General features: G+C 42.9%; 1 protein-coding gene across 1 annotated transcript in view; it reads left to right on the forward strand.

The window, feature by feature from the left end:
* The window catches only part of ST18 (ST18 C2H2C-type zinc finger transcription factor), a 90,373-nt gene that overhangs the window by 41,420 nt on the left and 26,828 nt on the right, over window positions 1-22,125 (forward strand). The window contains exons 9-11 of the mRNA XM_029222464.1: window positions 1,658-1,851; window positions 3,920-4,131; window positions 15,946-16,191. Coding sequence (XP_029078297.1) covers window positions 1,658-1,851; window positions 3,920-4,131; window positions 15,946-16,191 — 652 coding nt within the window. The remainder of the gene's footprint in view (window positions 1-1,657; window positions 1,852-3,919; window positions 4,132-15,945; window positions 16,192-22,125) is intronic.

Below are 22,125 nucleotides of genomic sequence, written 5' to 3' on the forward strand. Positions count from 1 at the left end.
GTAGGGGCCCCCTTATGGTTGACGTAACTTTTCCACCTCATAATCCCTCATCACTCAAAATATGTGATGCTATATGGTCGTCCCACTCTTCCAGATATGCGCACAGTCTCTTGGAAACAAAAATTCATTACAAATTGATAACTATGGATAAAATACCTCCTGTCGGTCCTAGGTCCTTCACAGTCTCTAGTAGTTTGGAGGACCTTACCTACACCTAAATAATCAACTATGGATGAGGGCACAGTATGAGGTGACGCACTTATTAATACAAAAGTCATATACATAAGAAAAGTGATTTGGGGATTACAACAGATGACCAGGTCCTCATTGCTGTTACCGAGACACTGGAATGAAAAACAGTTATTAGGAACATTTTCAAGATATGGTGTCCCTTAATATTTGCTTCTGTAGGTTTAATTAAAAGACTCAAATTGTCATGACTTTGCCGCGAGTCAAAATCACATGAGTGAGGAATATAAATCAAGCAAATATCATGAATTACTGAATAACGGGTTAAAAATCTTATAACAAGATTCTTGGTTAGGATTACAGTACTGTTTTCTCTAGTTTCTCCCTAAGTAGGTTAGTTATCAAACATAGAAACAGCATTAAGTTTCATTGTGCTCATTTCTTAGAAGTATTAGTTTAGACTAGAACACTGTTGCAATATTAGGGGTATAAACCAAGTTATATATACAATAACAAATTCAACTAATCACTCAAATATTTTGATGTAGCAGCTAAAATGTTTTTTTACCTAATCCAAGAAACATCATCAAAACGTTGACATTCTGATGAGTAAGGTATGTTCTGGTGAAAAACAAAAGAAAAATATGTATTTTTGATATTGCTAAATTCTGAAAGTATATTTATTGGTGTCCTTTTAGCAATAGACCACAGCACGACAGCATTTGTGTTTTCCTTGGCGGGCATTGGTGCTATACAAATATGATACCCTTGTTTAATCCACACAGTAATTCTAAAGGAATGTTTAAGTCACATTTAGCTTGGATTAAGATAATTCTATTGAAAAATGTGATAGCTGTTATAATACAGTAATTTTTATTCATATTGAAACAATGGCAATTTAATAGATAAAATTTTGAAATACTATTTAAAATATTACTTAAAGCAGCAAAAGCATTCAGTCCGAAGGTGGGGAAAAAGATGAGAAGCCTAAGAAGAAACTCACAGTTCAGGAATCCAGTTTCCGGTGCCGACACTGCCCCTGTTAGGCGTCAGGGCCCTGCCAGCTGTGCTGAACAGAATATAATGACATTATATTGTCATCAGAATATAATGACATTTCCTCACTAGTTCCAGTCGTGACTTTTCACTGCTACTCTGATGAGCAGTCCTGAGCAGCAGGAAGTACACACCTTATCAGTGCCCTGATGACAGTTCCATGGCACTTTCTCTCTTACTGATGGGAGACTCGGACACACAACGTGCAGCCCCCCTGAGGCCACCCAGCGCCCGAAGTGCCCCCTTCTCCCTCACTCCACCCCATCCTGTGTGACCACAGCTCTATTCCCTAGTGCGGGGCTCAGTAGGAAACTCCAGGTGTGACACACCTGAGCTGCTTTAACTTCTGATGCTGGGATGCTCACCAACGGTGTCGTCCTGTTTCTTTTGAGCTCTGCCCCTCTCTCTTCAGGACAAGCTTGGTGAAGCAAATCGAATTCAATTTCCGATCACAAGCCATCATCTCTCCCAGAGCTACGGTGTCAAAAGAGCAAGAGAAATTTGGAAAAGTACCTTTCGATTATGCCAGTTTCGATGCCCAGGTTTTTGGTAAACATCCCCTCGTACAAACAGGTCAAGGCCGAAAAACACCACCATTTCCTGAATGTAAGCTTCAAATTCTAATACTTATTCCAAAAAAAATGCATCTTGTGTATGTGCATGTTGGGTGAGGGGCATGTATTTAAATATGTAATATACTATTTACTGCTGGGAGGAGAGAAAATATATTGTACGGTGAAATAAGATAAGGATAACAATAATAAGTTAATCAGTACTACTGGTCTTGCATGAAGTGACACTGAGTATGGTAAATAGTGGATTAATTATTCTACAAATATGGTGCCATTTTTAAATCTAAATACAGTAATTCTGAAGAAATATAGGTAAAAATATGGAAATACTACTTACATCAGCAAAAGTGTTCAAACTGAAGGTGAGAGAAAAAGTGAAAAGTCCAAGAAGGAACTCAATTCAGAAATCAAGGTTTTACTAGGAAAGGAAAAAAAAAACACGTGTGGCTTTGGAGATGTTCATCCACAGATTTAAGAATTAGTGCAGAAACATTTAAAATGTGTCAGTTCTCTAATGCTAACACAAAGACACTGTAACACGTAAAACTTGGTGTTTTTACTAACAGTTTCTTCAAGTTGTTTAGAGTCCTTGAATATTTTAATGAAAAGTTTAGAAAGTAAATATTGGGAATAAACCCAGGAATGATTTCTGCCAAGCAAAATAATCCCCCAGTTGGAGTCCTCCATAGACCGTGAATTTTTTACAACGTTGTGCAAATCCCTGGAATCCCTTTGATCTCACGCGTAGTTAACCCAGACGTAGTACTCTTAGGAGCACGGGATGCTTCTCCCTTCTGTGCCGTGGTCACCTTCCGTAAAGAACGTGAATGTCGTATAAAACCTAACAGTGTATAAACAGACTTGAAAGGAGTTTGTCCACCAACAAGAAGTACATTAAACTCCAGAAGATAGTTTACCTGTTCTTACTAAAAATAGGGTACAGCCAACAAAAGTAACCACTGACAGCCTGTTAGATTCAGGAAAGAAAGGTATACACACAAATATACACACACAATGTTTTGTATCTGTCTGTATAAACTTAGATATAGATATAGTTCTAGGATATATACACAAAATATACACACATACATATATGTTGAATTCAGGTGAAACTAATTAATGAGTGTTCTATATGCTCATGTAATATGGATTTTAGTTTAAAAATGTAGCACATTCAGTGACATTTGCATATTTTTATAACTACAGGAATAACATTTGGTAATGTTTTAAATTATTTCGTGAAAAATAATGATCAAATATTTAAAGTAAACACTACTTATGGTGAAACAGCTATAACTGCCTTTATATTAGCCCACATTAAATGCTGGCTGTGTTTCCTGGTCCCTGAGTAATGTTTACAAATACCCAGAGTGGAGAGAAACCCGTTAATTCTCTCAGTAACACCTTGGTATCCACAACAGAACATAAAGCAGCGCTCATTCTCGGTAGCACTGAGAATGCTACCTTTCCGCCGCAGTGCCTTTCCGTTCCCCTGGAAGCTCTGTGCATCTCTCACTCACTGCCCCGAACCGAGCATGAAGATGCCAGCTCAGGAAAGCCTCCGCCACCAACTCCGTCCCCCTGAGTTGGAGGAAGAAAAACTCATGCTGTTTTAAGCACGAACCAAACCTCCACATCCAATAGCAAAACAATGCAATTCCATGGCTAAGTAAAAACTGTTATGATGAAAACAAATGCGAAAAGTCCGTTTTTCTCACCTGAGATTACTGGGCCGCACACGTACGCCGTTTGTGGTTGTACCGGCCTTATGCCTGTCTAGTCCCTGATGGGTTTTGCAGCTACCCACGCTGCCACGGCACCTGCCCGCTAACATGAGTTCTGGAGTTTTTGTCATAAGACGTGGAAATGCAAAAAAATATTAAGAGAATAGGCATTCTTCCCCCGCAATCACATCATTTGATCTGTGAACTTCTGTGAAAACCGCTCTGAATAACCTTCATTTAACGTACGCAGGGAGAATGGAGCATGTTTTAATTTATTCTTCACGTATTTTCATGCAAGGAAGTTCTATCTTTAAAACAAATCTATCTAATGACTAAATCCACGTCCGAGCAATTGCTAATCAGATCTCTCTTCAACAGCGAAGCATTTTTCCAATCCAGGGAAATTTCCTAACCGGTTGCTGAGTGCGGGCGCTCACACACCGAGCCCCGGCCGTGCCAGCTCTCACAGCCACGGTCAGCGCGGCGGAGACACCCACGTAGCGACAGCTGCTGCCATCCTGAACCTCTCCACCCGCTGCAGGGAAGCTGCAGACATCCTCTCCAGCAAACCGCAGAGTCTGCCTGCCAAGGTAGGCCGGCCAAGAGCCCGGAGGGGGGCAGCGACTCGCAGCGAGAATCCACTGCCTGCGTGAACCCGGCCACACTCGCCCCCGCCCCTGCAGCACGGCCCCCCTTGTCTCGGGGAGAGAACCTGGGCAGGGATGAGTGTGGTGGGAGGAAGGACCTTGGAGGGAGACAGTGGCGCTTTTGCAGGTTGTGCACCAGAGCTGGGGCAGGGGTGCGGTATGAAGCCGGTTGGGGGCAGCTCGATAGATTCCAAACCTCTTTTTGTGTTGGGGACTCTGGCACACGAGGAAAGAGATTGCCCCTAGAATCACGCTGAACAACGGAAGCTTTTCACTGCCTTCGAATCAAAGATGGTAGGACGTGTTCCATTACACAGCCCCCTGTAAAACACTGGCAAAATTCATGAAATTTCACTGTTGTACATGTGACTGTCGTATAGCGTAAGGTGGTCTGAGTTGCTGTAGTTTTCACGAAGGACACATCCTAAAACCTGGATCCGTTAAATCGACAAGACAGGGCCCCGGGGGCGTCTTGAGAACTCAGGGCCCAGATTCAAATCCAAAATCAAATTCTGTGAAGTTTATGGAGACCCCAGCTTTCTGGAGCTCACGAAATTAATCACATTTCTCTAATAACCTCTCCTCGCCGACTAACGCAGAGAAGTAGACATCTGTGTTTATGATGCCTTGAGGAAAACAAAAAGCAAAAAGATCCTTCATGTCTTGCCTTTTGAGGAGGGGGTTGTGATGCTCCAAAGTAACAGGGACCCTCAGAGGGAGCGTGAGCTTCCTGCAGTCAGCAGGGACCTGTAACTCCTGTCCACGCTAAGGGCTGCTAAAAGAAGTTATTTTCCTACCTAGACAGCTGAAGCCAGCTGGAGGAGAGTGCCCAGGCTTCTTTGGAGAAGCGACGTTACCCTTGCTTTCAGTGGAAGATCGCCCAGGTTAAACTCTAGCCCGAAACTCGGCGAGCACAGGCTCTAGCTCTCTTTTCCCTTTAAGCTCAGCCCGTCCCCGGCGTGGTCAGCTGCCACCTGTGCTGTGTGCCAGGCCTTCAGGAGAGCAGGGCGCACAGTGCATCGAGCCTTTGACAGAAGAATCAGAATTAGCTTCTGGACAAATCTCAGCCAAGTAAACCCCAGGAAGAGTTGGTGGCCAAAAACCACTCAAAAACAATTTTTAAACAAATGAGGTTCTCAAACAAAGAAAAACACGTTGCCTCAAAAATATAAGGAAAATGCCAAGCTCTCCAAAATCACAGGCAGAAATTATGTACATAAATGAATGATGTAGGGTCCTTTAAAAGGTAACTTTGGTTATTTTTAAATTCATTTTTAAAAACCTGAATACATCTCTTCTTTTTAAAGGGATATTCTAATATACAGCTTGTTGGGGAAATACTAAACGATCTTCCTTCTTGGTGCTTTATTCTTTGTCTAGGCTGTCCTACAAGAATAAAAGTGCCGATATTATAATGGTTAGAGCTGCTTAAATTACTTGAGTAAATGGTTGTAGAGTGAAGGCTTTCCATCTGCAAGGTAGATACTTTTTGTTCCTCAGAATTCTGCCTTTAACCTTTATATTCTCCACGTTCTATTAATTGCTGGAGCCAAACAATGAATCAAACAAGGATGACTAAAATTTGAAGGTATTTTCCCTTATCGATATATGTTCTTCTCTTCTTAAAACACATTTCTGGTCAGAAAAGTGACTGTTAAATCGTCACATTTCGAAAATTCAAACAGCGGACTCGCCGTGTGTATTTGATGCTCCTGCTGGGAGCATTCTGTGAGCCAGGGTTGCTCTGTGGAGCTGATACGCCTGTCCCGGGCGACAGGAGCCCCCTGCACGTCTCAGCTTCCAAACTGCCAACCAAGCCCTAACTGCAAAGCCAAACCACTGATGATAAGGGTGGAAGAGATAGACAGTGCACCAGTCGGCTTTTAGGAAGAGTTTGTGATGCTGGCGGTTTTAGGAACCTTTTTCCCACGAAAATTGTCTTGTTTGACATCGTGGTTGTTAAAATAGGATCACTGTGGCACCCTACACTGTCACCTGGTGCAGAATCCTTCTTCCAGGCCTGCATTTGCACACAACTGTAACAGTTTGCAGAATTCTATCCTGGTTGGATCCTATTTTCTGAATATAAAAGAGAACCTTATAAATTCCTGAAACCACAAAAGGTAATTATTGTAACAAAAAAAAAAAAAAAAAGAGAGAGAGAAAAAGCCAAAGTAATTAACCCTGAAAAATAGGCTCTGATCAAACAGTGCCCAGTGACAGCCATTTCTTTTTTTTTTTTTAATAGATCTTTACTGGAGTATAATTGCTTCACAATACCGTGTTAGTTTCTGTTGCACAACAAAGGGAATCAGTCATATGCATACATATATCCCCGTATCCCTTCCCTCTCGAGCTTCCCTCCCACCCTCCCTATCCCACCCCTCTAGGTCATTGCAGAGCTCCGAGCCGATCTCCCTGTGCTTTGCTGCTGCTTCCCACAAGCCAACTGTTTTACATTCGGTAGTGTGTATATGTCAGTGCTACTCTCACTTCGCCCCAGCTTCGCCCTCCCATCACATGTCCTCAAGTCCATTCTCTATGTCTACCTCTTTATTCCTGCCCTGCAACTAAGTTCATCAGAACCTTTTTTTTTTAGATTCCCTATATAGGTGTTAGCATACGGTATTTGCTTTTCTCTTTCTGACTTACTTCACTCTGTATGACAGACTCTAGGTCCATCCACCTCACTACAAATAACTCAATTTCGTTTCTTTTTATGGCTGAGTAATATTCCATTTTATATATGTGCCACATCTTCTTTATCCGTTCATCTGTCGATGGACGTTTAGGTTGGTTCCATGTCCTGGCTATTGTAAATAGTGCTGCAATAAACATTGGGGTGCATGTCTCTTTTTGAATTATGGTTTTCTCAGGGTATATGCCCAGTAGTGGGATTGCTGGGTCATATGGTAGTTCTATTTTTAGTTTTTTAAGGAACCTCCATGCTGTTTTCCAGAGTGGTTGTATCAATTTACATTCCCACCAATGGTGCAGGAGGGTTCCCTTTTCACCACACCCTTTCCAGCATATATTGTTTCTAGCTTTTTTGATAATGGCCATTCAGACCGGCGTGAGGTGATACCTCATTGTAGTTTTGATTTGCATTTCTCTAATAATTAGTGATGTTGAGCATCTTTTCATGTGCCTCTTGGCCATCTGTATGTCTTCCTTGGTGAAATGTCTATTTAGATCTTCCACCCATTTTTTAACTGGATTGTTTGTTTTTTTGATATTGAGCTCCATGAGCAGTTTGTATATTTTGGAGATTAATCCTTTGTCTGCTGTTTCATTTGCAAATATTTTCTCCCATTCTGAGGATTGTCTTTTTGTCTTGTTTATGGTTTCCTTTGCTATGCAAAAGCTTTTAAGTTTAATTAAGTCCCATTTGTTTATTTTTGTTTTTATTTCTGTTACTCTAGGAGGTGGGTCCGAAAAGATCTTGCTGTGGTTTATGTCAAAGAGTGTTTTTCCTATGTTTTCCTCTAAAAGTTTTATCAGTGTCTGGTCTTACATTTGAGTCTTTAATCCATTTTGAGTTTATTTTTGTGTATGGTGTTAGGGAGTGTTCTAATTTCATTCTTTTACATGTAGCTGTCCAGTTTCCCCAGAACCACTTATTAAAGAGGCTGTCTTTTCTCCATTGTATATTCTTGCCTCCTTTATCAAAAATAAGTTGACCATATGTGCGTGGGTTTATCTCTGGGCTTTCTATCTTGTTCTGTTGATCTATATTTCTGTTTTTGTGCCAGTACCATACTGTCTTGATTACTGTAGCTTTGTGGTATAGTTTGGAGTTGGGGAGCCTGATTCCTCCAATTCCATTTTTCTTTCTCAAGATTGCTTTGGCTATTCTGGGTCTTTTGTGTTTCCGTACGAATTGTAAGATCTTTTGTTCTAATTCTATGAAGAATGCCATTGGTAGTTTGATAGGGATTGCATTGAATCTGTAGATTGCTTTGGGTAGAATAGTCATTTTCACAATATTGATTCTTCCAATCCAAGAACATGGTATATTTCTCCATTTGTTTATGTCATCTTTGATCTCTTTCATCAGTGTTTTATGGTTTTCTGAGTACAAGTCTTTCGCCTCCTTAGGCAGGTTTATTCCTAGGTATATTATTCTCTTTGTTGCAGTGGTAAATGGGAGTGTTTCCTTAATTTCTCTTTCTGATTTTTCATTGTTGGTGTATAGGAATGCCAGAGATTTCTGTGCATTAATTTTGTATCCTGCAATCTTACCAAATTCATTGATTAGTTCTAGTAGTTTTCAGGTGACATCTTTAGGATTTTCTGTGTATAGTATCATGTCATCAGCAAACAGTGACAGTTTTACTTCTTTTCCAATTTGTATTCCTTTTATTTCTTTTTCTTCTCTGACTGCCGTGGCTAGGACTTCCAAAACTATGTTGAATAAGAGTGGTGAGAGTGTACCTCCTTGTCTTGTTCCTGACCCTAGTGGAAATACTTTCAGTTTTCCACCATTGAGTATGATGCTTGCTGTGGGTGTGTCATATACGGCCTTTATTATGTTGAGGTAGGTTCCCTCTATGCCCATTTTCTGGAGAGTTTTTATCATATGAATCAAAATCATATGAATTTTGTCAGAAGCTTTTTCTGCATCTGTTGAGATGATCATATGGTTTTTATTCCTTAATTTGTTAATGTGGTGTATCACATTGAATGATTTGCATATATTGAAGAATCTTTGCATCCCTGGGATAAATCCCACTTGATCATGGTGTACGATCCTTTTAATGTTCTGTAGGTTTCTGTTTGCTAGTACTTTGTTCAGGATTTTTGCATCTCTGTTCATCAGTGCTATTGGTCTATAATTTTCTTTTTTGTGGTATCTTTTTCTGGTTTTGGTATCAGGGTGATGGTGGCTTCGTAGAATGAATTTGGGAGTGTTTCTCCCTCTGCAATCTTTTGCAAGAGTTTGGGAAGGATCGGTGTTAGCTCTTCTCTAAATGTTTGATAGAATTCGCCTGTGGAGCCATGTGACAGCCATTTCTGTTGTCTGTGTGGCCCTCTGCTCTGTGCCCTTTGCTTAATGTAGGATTAAGTGTAAACAATCTTCCCCTCCACATTGAATACTAGCCTGATTCTCTCTCCACCAGGATTTGGTGTTGCCTCCATGGCAGGCTGTTAGTACGTTTGTTTTTTCTAGCCAAAATCCATAGGTGTCTTGAGTTCCTAGCTTAGAAAGAAGGATACACAGCTTTTCCCTACTCTTGACTTCTATAGCAGAGCATAGAAGCATTTTTGATGTACCAGAGATATTCTGGCAGATGGACTCAGCTGTCCCACCTGAAAGGTCTGTAGGTGCTGGACTGCCCAAGTCACAGGTTAGAGTCCCTCAGAGACCCCACCTTCAAGGAGCTTACAGGAAGAGAAGGACAAAAGAAGTGGTCGTTCCAGGTGGAGAACTGGGTCTTCAGAGGTGATGTTCCTGAGGCTCAGGGGAGGCATGGGTGGCTTGTAGGGAATTTGATCAGAATTTGGACAACGGATTTATTTTCCTTCTGCCTCCATGTCCTTCCCTTTACCCGATGAGCTTCTCTGAATTTGCTTAAAGAGCCCAAGAGGAGAACAAATTACAGGGCATGAGTAGGAGCATGCCCTTGTCAAAATCAAGCCAAAGGTCACTAACCGTGAGATTGCGTTCATCCACTGGTCGGAGCTAATACAGATTGGTTTTCATGCTGTGTGCAGACTCACAGCTGACTCCAGGTTTACTGGGAGACCTGCATCCGTGATTTTCAAAATCCCTACTCTTCTGGAAGATAAGGGGGTGAAGGAAGACTTCAGAGATGCAAGAGAACATCTTCTAAAGACAGTGAAGGACGATAGGCACGTTCCAAAGTGTTCTCCTCCTTCCAGAATTTCTCAGCCTGAGCACCTGCCCACCCAACACTAAAACACCTCCTCCCTGGCACTGCGCTGAGATGCCAGGGCTAACACTGCCCTCGCTGCCCAAGCTTGAGTCCACCACATCCTGAAAGTAGATCTTAGAAGGAATTGTTTATTTGTTAAAATCCAGGCCAGCACGTACCCAGCAGGTCTACGCCACCTAAATCACTTGTGCGTGTTTTAAGTATCTCTTTGAGGAATCAAGTCAGGAGGAAAAGTTAGTAATAGCAAACCCCTAATGGAGATTGTCATGGTTACGGGTACTTTTGTCTGAAGGATGAACCCCATCTCAATGCTAGCACGGTCCTTGGTGCTGAGATTTATATCATGTCCTTTACTTCCATTTGGAATTAATGTGAGTTTGCAGAACTCACATGGACCACAGCTTCAATCAGTCCCGCTTTAGTCTGGAGACGCGTGCTCCCGAGATGAGGGCAGGGCTGAGTAGAAGCAGGCGGCAGGAGAAGCGAGCGGCAGGGGTTTGCCACGTTCCCTAAGACCCAAGCTCCGTCCTCCTTCTTCCCCATCTTTCTCCTCCTCTTCCTCCCCTCAGCAGAGGTAGGAATAGGCACACAGTCTATCTTTATCCTGATCGCTGCCGCTTGCCAAGCGCTCTGTTGTTTGTTTTGGTGTTTTCCCCACCTGTTTAGACAAAGTGGCATATGCACAGTGTGCCTTGAAAGAAAACAAAAAATTGACACTTGCTTGAAATGTTTAAAGTTCAGAGTCTGTTTGGTGCTTGAACAAGGCCTAGACACAGCAGGATATCACATCGCCATTCCTGCTGCCTGCTCTCAGAAATAGCCTGGCGGCTCTGGGTGTGGTTAGAATCCAAAAGCAGCCTTTTGCAGTAACTTTAACATGAAGTCGGAGGATGCTATAGAATGTGAGTGAAATGTCCTGAGGGACCTGAGTTGGGATCTCAAGGAACTAGCTGACATGTATGGGGAAACTGCCTCTTTTCCTCAGTGTAGAACAGCATAGGGAGGTCTCTTCGGGTCCAAAAACCTAATGAAATTATTCTTATTATCAGTTGTTGTTTATTGAACACCTACTATGTGCCAGGCACTGTAAATAAGCACTCTGCCCATAATAATCCTTTTTAATCCTTCTAGAAACTCTGTAAAGCAGATACGATTATCCCATTTTGCAGGTGAAGAAAAGTAGTGTGGAGATACTAAATGACTGCTTCCGAGTGGCACAGCTATAGCCGTTGGAGCAAAAATTTGAATCCACACGCATCTAACTTCTGACTTGCCTGAAGAGTTTATCATTCCCTGGTGTACAGACTGCTGGCCCACCAAGGGTTTTCACTGTGATTCCAAGTGCCAGACAAAGACTTGGGGGAAATGGTTACAAATTTAACTTTAATTTTATACCTTATATCAGCCACTTGATTCTCCTCTGAATTCCATCACTGGATTTATATTGAGTACATTTCACAAGTCTATACTCTTAATAGTTTTAATATTCGATTGCTGTTTGGTAAGAATAAGATGTTTTCAGTTAATTGATTTATTTTACTTTATTTTATTTATTTATTTTATATTTTTGTGGCATGCGGGATCTTAGTTCCTGGACCAGGGATCGAACCCGCACCCCTGAAGTGGAAGCGCAGAGTCTTAACCACTGGACCGCCAGGGAAGTCTCTCATTTGTTTACTGTTAATACCCTGCCTACTTATTTTTTTTTTTTTGAGGACAGGCAAGAGGATTTTTTTAATATTAATTTAATTTTTAATTTAATTTTTATTTTATATTAGAGTATAGTTGATTTACAATGTTGTGTTAGTTTACAGCGTACAGCAAAGTGATTCAGTTGTACATACACATATATCCATTCTTTTTCAGATTCTTTTCCCATATAGGTTATTACAGATTATTGAGTAGAGTGCCCTGTGCTATAAATAGCACGGGATAAATTAGGAGTTTGGGATTAACGTGTACACACTACTATATATAAAAGATAATCAACAAGGACCTTCTGTATAGCACAGAGAACTCTACTCAATACCCTGCCTGCTTTGAAAACATTTCAGAGGACTTTCGGTACCAAAAAGATACTCCCCCAAACAAACTCCTTGAGGCACGAGCAGAAGAGCAGAAGTGGCAAGTTGGACGCAGAAACCAGGCCCAGTCACAAATGCAAGGTGGTGGTGACCTCTCTCGTATTAACAGAAAACCTGCCAAATAAGGAAAACAAGGCTATCTTATCCTATCAATGTCTTGAAAGTTAATGCTTTTCATAATCAGAACATTTAAGGTAAAATTACAATTTTGCTTTTTTTTACTTCATCACCATCTTTGAATGTAAGATCGTTTTTAATTGTTGAAACAACATAATATCATCATTTGCCCAGAAAATATCGGAGGAAAACAGCCATCGGCCTATCCTCCAACTACAAATGCAAGAATTTCTGTGTTTTCCCGTTTGCTCTTCTTCAGAAAATGAATTTCTCCCCGTTTTCCCTAGCTGTACACATAGCCAGCATGCCAGGCTGTCTCCTGCTTTCAGTGACATAAGTCTTTTCCCTGTTGCAACAAACTTCTCATAATTATCATTTGACTGAGCACATAACATGCCATTGTTTTAAATTTATTTATTTTTACTTTTATCTATTTTTGGCTGCGCTGGGCCTTTGTTGCTGCGCATGGACTTTCTCTAGTTGCGGCAAGCGGGGGCTACTCTTCGTTGCAGTGCGTGGGCTTCTCATTGCGGTGGCTTCCCTTGTTGCGGAGCATGGGCTCTAGGCGCGTGGGCTTCAGTAGTTGTGGCGCATGGGCTCAGTAGTTGTGGCTCACAGGCTCAGTAGTTGTGGCACATGGGCTCAGTCGTTGTGGCTCGCAGGCTCTAGAGCACAGGCTCAGTAGTTGTGGCGCACGGGCTTAGTTGCTCCGCGGCATGTGGGATCTTCCCGGACAGGGCTCGAACCCGTGTCCCCTGCATTGGCAGGCAGATTCCTAACCCCTGCGCTGCCAGGGAAGCCCTTTTTTTAAATTTTTTTATTTTTATTTTGTTTTATTTTTGTAACGTGCCATTTAATAGATGCAGCGCAGTATCATTTCTCTGTTGGCAGACATCTGAGTCACTTCTTATTTTATAGCACAGATAAGACTTATAATGAAAAATTATCTCAACTTTCAGTTGAATAATAATTTATAATTGTATAATTTATATATAAATTATATGACAATAATTTATAGTCTATTTCACTAAAGATGTCCTATATGCACAAAATAAGCTCCTTGAAGTCAGGGACACTGTACGTTTCAGTTTTCTTTTACCCGTAAATATAGTGGCTTGAAAATATTATGTGCTTTCTCAGTCATTTCATGAATAAATACATCTGTCTTATTACAGGTAGCATCTGTAACTCAAAAGTAGCTGAAGTAGATGGTCACTGATGTCGCTCCTAAGTTGGAAAGTGTATGAGTAGTGTTAGACCAGCCTCAAAAAGCTTAAAATTCAAATACTGAAAACAAGGGTCTAAAACAGCCCTTTAAGAAATGAGCATATTCGGCGTCGGGCTGGGGGTCCATGTCAGGGTGCAGCCGTTCCCTCCCCCTCCTGCCGCCCCCCCCCCACCCTGTCCTCGTTGTCCTGCCATTTGGAGTTTCAAGCACAGAGAGATGTGATGTCTGTTGATAATCTGAATAAAATCCATGCAGTAAACGTGTGAGCCGCCCATCCATGGGCAGAAAGGGGCCCTTCCCTGGTGCTGTGTGTAATTTTGAATGCATCTGTGAGCTCACTTAAAGCCCATCTGTACCCACACGGCCGCCTCCAGCCCAGTCAGGTGCTCAGAGCAGCCGGGTGGGGCACGGGGTGCAGAAAAGCACCTCTTTTAAACATTAGGAATGATTTTTTTTTTCCATCAGCCCATGATTACTCAAGATGTAGGACCATCACAACTCTGAGAATCTCCGATTTTTTAATTTACTCATGGGAAGTTTCTTTTTCCTGTAAAAGCTAAAGTATATATTAGTGTTGTCTTGGAATAGTTGGTATTTTTTCAGCAAGCTCGAATCTGCACTATTTATGGGTTTTGCACTATGAAACACTGCAGCCCAGTCACGTGACTCCTTTTTCCTAAGCCATCTGTCACAGAGGTCTGGAATTTTATGTGAATGTTGGTTGTGCAGTCTTAACCCAAGTTTTCTTATTTTTTTATGAAAAATGTCAGCAGCTACAATATTTAGCATTTTACTTTACATTGGCCATTAAACTTGATAGCTGTAGCTCTGTTTCTTTTCTATAGTCACGTATCAGTTTTGAAGCCAAAAATTGCTTTGATGTACTCCTGGCAGAATGCATTGTATCATGGAGAGAGCACGTAGCACTGATATGGTTAATATCTTGGATTTTTGTAACTAAGGTTTATTAATGCTGGTATAAAAACGTATTTGATATTATACAGATGGCATAAGATGTGGTGGTTACTAAGTTATTATCCCGGATAAGCTGTACTGTGAAATTCAGGGCTTAAAACTATCACAGGAGATTAAACTATTTACTGAAAAGGACAGAAAGATATGACCAAACATCTTAGTACAAATATATTAGAAGCGTATTTACCTCCCACAAATATAATAGGGCATTTCTACCTCATAGGCTGAGAGATTGAGAATAGGAACTTTGCAGGTCAAACAAGCAAACAGAAGAGATGCTTTTATTTTTTAACTCAGGCGGCCGCTACGGTGGATCACATCTCAGGGGGAACTGCTGGGGAGGGGGTATGGGTGCAGTGTAAATGGGGAGTTAAAATAAACCCCTGGGAAGTAACCGTTAGGGATCTTAGGAGCATATTCAGAGAAGACTTCTGCTTTGCCGGCCAAAGGGAAAAGAGAAGAGACATTGTCCAGAAGCTAATTGTGAATTGATGGATGACAGTGACAATGCCGCTCGGGTATTCATTTGACCCACTTGCGAGGGTGGCGAGCTCGTTCACCCCGCCTTCTGGGAGTTACTGCCCGGTGGTGTTCATGGTTCAGGGCCACGTACGCCATCCTCGGGCACATGAGTTGTGGAAGGTCCAGGGCACGTGGGGACTTTGTTGGCACTTGAACCTTAGAAAGAAAATGAAGCTTAGCCAAAGGTCTCCCGAAGAGAAACACCGTGAGGTAGAATTAAAGTCTCATACTGAGTATCTGGAAGAGAATCACCTTTATTCTGGAGTTTTCACTGTAGAACTTACCCCCTGCTGCCCGCCCCGTCCTGTCATGTGACACCTGGTACCTCCACTCCAGGCCCCCAGGGGAACTTTGGTTTACACTGCCCGCCTCCCCCAACACGCCCGCCATGAGTTAACCAAGCTTTTCTGGCGCAAGGCGCCCAGGGTAAAATGTCACTTTCATACTAATCTAATATAGTTCTCATATTTCCCAGTAAAACGTCTCTTCCAGCTGGTTATTTGTGCGTGTTTTTCACGTTAGATTAATATTGTGATGGGGGAAGAATATTGTGCCTCTTTATAAACTCAAGTGTTAATGCTTCAGAGGATGAATTGGGAGTGATAATTCTGCAAACTAGAAAGGAAGGTTTAAAGCTAAACTTGGGGGGAAAAAAAGGATAAAACAGGTTTAGCCAGTACATTTAGTATTTGGACCATCTTATTTATATTAGGCTTACTTTGTTTAAACCCAGAAACACGAAGCTCACTAATGGGGCTGCTCTGAAAAGTCTGCCTAAGAATTGAACATTAACCAAAGCAAATCGGAAAGCTAGATTTAAAATCAGATATACTTACATAAAAGCTTGCATTTAAAATGATCCCTTAAAAGCCCACATGGCTAGGCTACCACTGCAAACTGCTTAAATGTTTTTCTGTTTCCTATTGTATACCAGGGAGCCGAGATAGAAGTGGATGAAAATGGCACATTGGACTTAAGCATGAAAAAAAACCGAATCCTGGACAAAGCTGCACCCCTAACTTCCACTAACCCTTCTGTTCCAACTGCTTCCTCTTCCCCATTCAAAACCAGCAGCCTGTTGGTCAATGCCGCCTTCTACCAGGCCCTCTGTGATCACGAGGGCTGGAACACGCCTATCAACTATAGCAAAGCTCACGGGAAGACAGAGGAGGAGAAAGAGGTATTGTTTCAATGTGGCCGATAAGCTTGAGACAGAGCGTGCTCGAAGGGTGTGGTCAGCTTTTTCCTCCTGGATTAATTCTCACAATCCTGTGTAGATAATACGTAATTCTGTACCTTGTTTTTGATTTTGGTAAAACGTTGGTTTTAAATTTCAGGAGGAATTTATAAATGAATCCAACGTTTCCCATCCCTTGCCTAAAACAATACGTCATTAGAGTGCATTGTACCCCCATTACGGCTGAATAGCATGCGCTGCGTGAGAGGTGGCGTCATCTCTCCCTCGGACACGGCAGCCTGTGAGGGGCAGGGTGTCACTCAACACCAAGCCGCCAGCCTCCGTGTGCTCCGCACCGGATGCCGGAACATGAGAACGAATCGGGGGCAAGGACGCATCTCGTCAAATTCCCTTCTGTGGTTTCGTGGAGGGATGGTGTTGGCATCCCCGTGTGCAGAGCCGTGGTCTGGGGACTGATCGTGGACGCGGGATGTCTCAGCCACGGCAACTCCAGAGTTGTGGGCTGGGTTATCCTTGGAGGTGGCTTCACCCCTGGAAGCCAGACATTGTGGCCGTGCAGGAATTCATCAGCCCACATCTCACAGTTGGAGCGCCCTGGCTGGGTCTGATTAGCCTTGACTCAGTGTCATTCAAAAGAGTTCATGGCCACACCCTCCACTGGTTAGACGCAGTGACATTGCAGATGTGACCCCAGCTTTACTGTAGGTGATTCTGTTTGTCAGGGAAGTGGTTTGTCCTTGCCGGTTGACGTGTTTAAAGAACTGAAATAGACGTTGGAAAGTGTGCATCATCACCTTTTACAGTTGTGTGAAGCTCAGAGACTTTGGTGGAAGACTAATTTGATTTAGCATATGCTTTTTATTGAAGTATAGTGGATTTACAATATCACGTAAGTCTCAGGTAGAGCACAGCGATTCAGTTATACGTGTGTGTGTGTGTGTGTGTGTGTGTGTGTGTGTGTGCATGTGTTCTTTTTCAGATTCTTTTCCCTTATAGGTTATTACGTAATATTGAGTATAGTTCCTTGTGTGATTTTTAGCATCTACTTTAACGTCTCAGGGCATGAGTCAACGTCAATGGCAGTGATGACAAGACTGGGCTGTTTCCTGTTTCCCTTCTTTCCTTCCCTCCCTCCCATCCTCCCTCCGCACACTTTCACCGTGATCCCCACGTCCAGGCAGTAAGATCGGTCCTGAGGGTGCAGCACCACCTGGCACACGCTTCCCGCCCACGCTTCCTCCACACGCGTGCTCAGTCTGGTAGGAGGACCAACCTGTAACCAAGCTCACGGACCAGTGAGTAGCTAAGCAGGCACGCAGAGTAGACGGGAGGGCCGGAGGAGCCCCCAGGACCCAAGGCAGGCTCTGTGTCACCACTGGCCACACCATCACGGGGAGGGTGGGGGGACTGACACAGCAGCAGCTTCAGGTTGGAGTCTGCCATACAGGGTATAGTCATTGTCATTCTGCTTGGCTTTTAAAAATTCACCCAAGGACTTCCCTGGTGATGCAGCGGTTAAGAATCCACCTGCCAATGCAGGGGACGTGGGTTGGAGCCCTGGTCCAAGAAGATCCCACATGCTGCAGAGCAACTAAGCCTGTGCGCCACAACTACTGAGCCTGTGCTCTAGAGCCCACGAGCCACAACTACTGAGCCTGCGCTCTAGAGCCTGCAATCCACAACTACTGAGCCCGTGTGCCACAACTACTGAAGCCTGTGCGCCTAGAGCTCGTGCTCCGCAACAAGAGAAGCCACTGCAATGAGAAGCCCGCGCACTTCAACAAAGAGTAGCCCCCGCTCACCGCAACTAGAGAGAGCCCACACACAGCAACGAAGACCCAATGCAGCCAAAAATAAAATAAATTTATTAAAAAATATTCACCCAAGTATTTAGGGATGGTCTTAGTTAATCTATCATAACGCTCTTTTAGAAGAACTGTTTCTTAAATCATATACATTTGACTCTAATAAATATAAAACTGACCCTGCAACGTGTAAGAAACTGCTTCGCCTCAGGTGGTGACCGTGAACCGGTGAGTGTGCATCTCTGCCCTCTTCCATGTCCCCGGCTGCTTCAGCTGTGCAAAGTCACAGAAGTTACACCTAACTTACGTCATCATACAATCCAGAAATCTGCCGGTATTCGCATTAGCGATCTCTCGGCACACGGGTCTGAGATGGAAGTCAGGAGGCAGGGGGAGTGGGCTGAGAGCAAGTTTGTTGATTCGGTCCAGTCCGTGCACATCAGCTCCCGAGACGGGGGACGCCCCCGGTCCACGAGACTCCCGATTGCCAACCGGGCCTATTCCACTCCCCACAGGGGGACCTAATGGCAGTTACGAGGCCTGGAGGTAGAGGTCCAGTCAAAGGCACGTGGCACGGAGGACGGTCCCTTCCGGATAAGCATCACGGCGTCCCTGTTCCTGGGCGATCCAGCTGGAAGGGAACCCCCCCGTGTTGGGGAGTCTTGGTGCTGCATGCAGGGGCTTAGACTTTCTGTCCTCACCCCTGCGAGCCCGCTGTACACAGGCCAAGGTCACCGTTAACAAGCAGTCTCCTTTCTGTTCACCAGTCAGGGGTCCAGTCCAGTCCCGACCAGTAACGAAGCATAGTGGGTTCTTGTTCCCTTCAGGGTGTTTGTGTCATTTGACATCGGTTTTAAGTTTGTGCAGCGATGTCTACAGGGTAACCCTCGTATTCTGGGACACTCCTGCTGCTTGGGGGTCTAGTGAGCACCTCAGGGACCTCCTTGTATGTACTTCTTATCCCTCAGATCACCAGAAAATTCAGTCTCATGACAAATATTCTCTCTTTATCAAAACATGTGGATTCATCCAGGCGGCTTTATGGATTCAGCTGGAGTACGTTCCTATCTAAGGCTGATGGACCTGTGACAGTGTTCAACGTGCCAGCAAAATCGTGGGGGAGATGATTTGTTTAGATTAGATTTCTGCTCCTTCCAGAATGGCTTGCCTCCTTCAGGTCTGATAGTGTAGACTCACTGCTGCAAATGGCAACCTAAGTATTCTGACGTCTGGAATTGACAAGCTAAGTGGAAATTCAGTGTTACTGAGAGCAGCAAAGAGGACTTTGGAGACATCAACTGAGTTCTTGGAGTCCAAGTGCTTGCACTAGGGTTTTTGTTTTTTGTTTTTTGTTTTTTTTTGCGGTACGCGGGCCTCTCACTGTCGTGGCCTCTCCCGTTGCCGAGCGCAGGCTCCGGACGCGCAGGCTCAGCGGCCATGGCTCACGAGCCCAGCCGCTCCGCGGCACGTGGGATCTTCCAGGGCCGGGGCACGAACCCGTGTCCCCTGCATCGGCAGGCGGACCCTCAACCACTGCGCCACCAGGGAAGCCCTGCACTAGGTTCGAGTTGACAAATATGGTTTCAGCCTAACGCCTATTGTCACGGTCTGAACGTGGGTGGTTCATTGCTGGGGCGCTGTCCCCGTGGGGGCACACACAAAGGTGCTTCTGAACCCCTGTAACTCCTGGGGCAGCTTCTCACCCTTGTTCTTTGTGCTTTCATCCGTGCCAAGGTAATTTACCAATAGAGAGTATTTTTCACATTTTGTTCTGAATCCCTAAATGAAAAATGTGATACTCGATAGTTATTATTTTGAAAAAGTAGACTGTATTCAATGTCGTCGTTGGGAAGGTAGCAGAGGGAGGCCATGTTGAGTAAGAATAAAGATTAAAGATCTTTTTAAACAGCATCTCATTATCCTAACAGTTTTGAAAAGCAGGATTATTATCAAAGTTTCTAGAGGAGAAAATTGAGGCTTGCCGGGGTAAAGTTGTTCTTTGGTCATATAGAAGAAAATAAGTAATGGGCCTGGGCTTCCCTAAAATGAAGAAAAGGGAGAGGGAGAAAATGGAGAAAAGGAAAAGAAAAAAGTACACAGGGAAATGGAGACAGCTAGGAAATATTGAGAAAAAGCAGGAAGGAAAGGAGAAAGAGAATAATGAAGCAGTGGTACTTGGCCAGGTGTGTGCTGGAGACCACAGTGGTTTTGGTGCTTCTTAGGATGGCAGGACCGGACCAGAGCCCCTGAGCCCGGTTACAGGAAGTGACTCCACGTGACCACACAAACCAGGGACGGATGGTCCTGACTGTCCTTCCCGTGAGCTCTGCAGAGACGCAGCTCGGGGCCCCAGCGGTGCTCTGTGAACGTGGACTGTTCCCACCTCCCCAGCCCCGCACATCCCACATGAGACTCACACCCGTTGCCACGACCAGAAACTGGGCGATTATTTCCAATTCATTGTTATCTAGTTCATATGCACAACAGTTGCCTCATTTTGGTGGTAATTTTCAGAAAATATTGTCTGTCTCTCTCAGTGAAATAGCCTGTCCAGATGCCCTCTAAAAACAAAATCCTGAATCTGGAAAAACCTCAAATTATCTCAAAAGGAAAGCGCTGAGAAATAACTAGGCCTGTCAGTTTCATTCAACTGTCAGTTCTCCAAAGATTTCAGGGCTTCAGATGTTAAAAGTGCCAGATGCTATTATCTGTTATTCATGTTCCCATTATGTTCTGGTCTTCACTGAAATCTATATAAACTTCTGTCTGTACATTAAAGGAATTTCATTGCACCCATATACTCTCTAAACACACACATATATATGTATGCCACATTTTCTCTTTATGTCTCCCCAATATAAATTTATTATTTTCAAAATGATACTTTAAATGTTGAAAAAATTCTGACAAATGATGTTGGCATATTTTTATGGTGTGCCATTTAGGAGTTTATCCAATATACAATATGCTTCTGTAACAAAATTCAGCATTCTTATAGTGACGGTCACCTGTATTTTAATACCTGTGCTCTCTGCAAGCTTCTAGAGGTAGAATGCTGAGCAAAAAAAAAAAAGGGAAAAAGACCACTATTTCATAATGCAATCACATACCCAAGAGTCCATAGTTTTTAAAAGAAGTTGCAAAATATTTAAAAGGTCATATCCAATAAAATTATCCTACCGAAACATCAGCACATACCACTGTGCTAAGTTAAATACCATATACTCTGCAAGCATTAATTTTGAATGCATTTGAGTCAAATAAGTTAAACTTTCATAGTTGATCATTTCTTTCAAAATCCCTTATTCCCTTGTCTTCCATAATGTGCAGATTCAACAAACAACAGCTAATGACCTTTATGTGTTCATCTGTACGTGCCTCCTTAGAGATACTTTGCTCTCGTTCATCGCAAAGAAAATAATAAAATAGCTCCTTTTCACTTTATGCCATTTTTGTGAAAAATTCAGCATCTGAACAGAAAAACAAAAGCTGTTCCACACTGAGACAAAATTGGATTTGTCATTTGTATCGACTTTCAAAAGGCCAAGTCGTTTGTAAATTATAGTGGAAAACACCACCCGGGCTGAATCCAGGTAGCTCCAAATGAAACGGAAGGTGGTGCTAATGCTTCGCTTTAGGCATTTACGCTGTGAAACGTGAAAAGGATAAGCATAATTCAGTTCTTTTCTATAGATTCCACGGAAGCCCTTCTCTTCTACCTTAGTAGACAACTCTCAGCAAACACCTATTTCTCTTTAGTTTTCAGGGGTGTATTATTATCTGCTACTATTTTCAAACACTGATCAATAATGTAAAATGGAATACTCAGTATTAAAAATAATATGAAAGAAGAAATTAGACCAAACCGTGTTTTATTAACTTGGTCTGAAGATAATGTTACTTGAGGTCGTGTAAACGTATTTACCACTGTGTGGTCCTATAGAAAATAATTGATTGAACTGTTAGCCAAGTAATTAATGAAAGAGATTGCATTTGCCTTTATGACTGAGATGAAGACTTAAGAGTTTTTCTTTGTTTGGGAAAATCCAGGGATTTTGTTTTTCCACTGATTTTGGGTGTAGACTCAGGATTATTAAAATTGTATTTGCCC

The sequence above is a fragment of the Monodon monoceros genome, unplaced genomic scaffold (assembly GCF_005190385.1).
Source record: "Monodon monoceros isolate NGI ecotype Baffin Bay Population unplaced genomic scaffold, NGI_Narwhal_1 Super_Scaffold_14, whole genome shotgun sequence".
NCBI classification, from domain to species: domain Eukaryota; kingdom Metazoa; phylum Chordata; class Mammalia; order Artiodactyla; family Monodontidae; genus Monodon; species Monodon monoceros.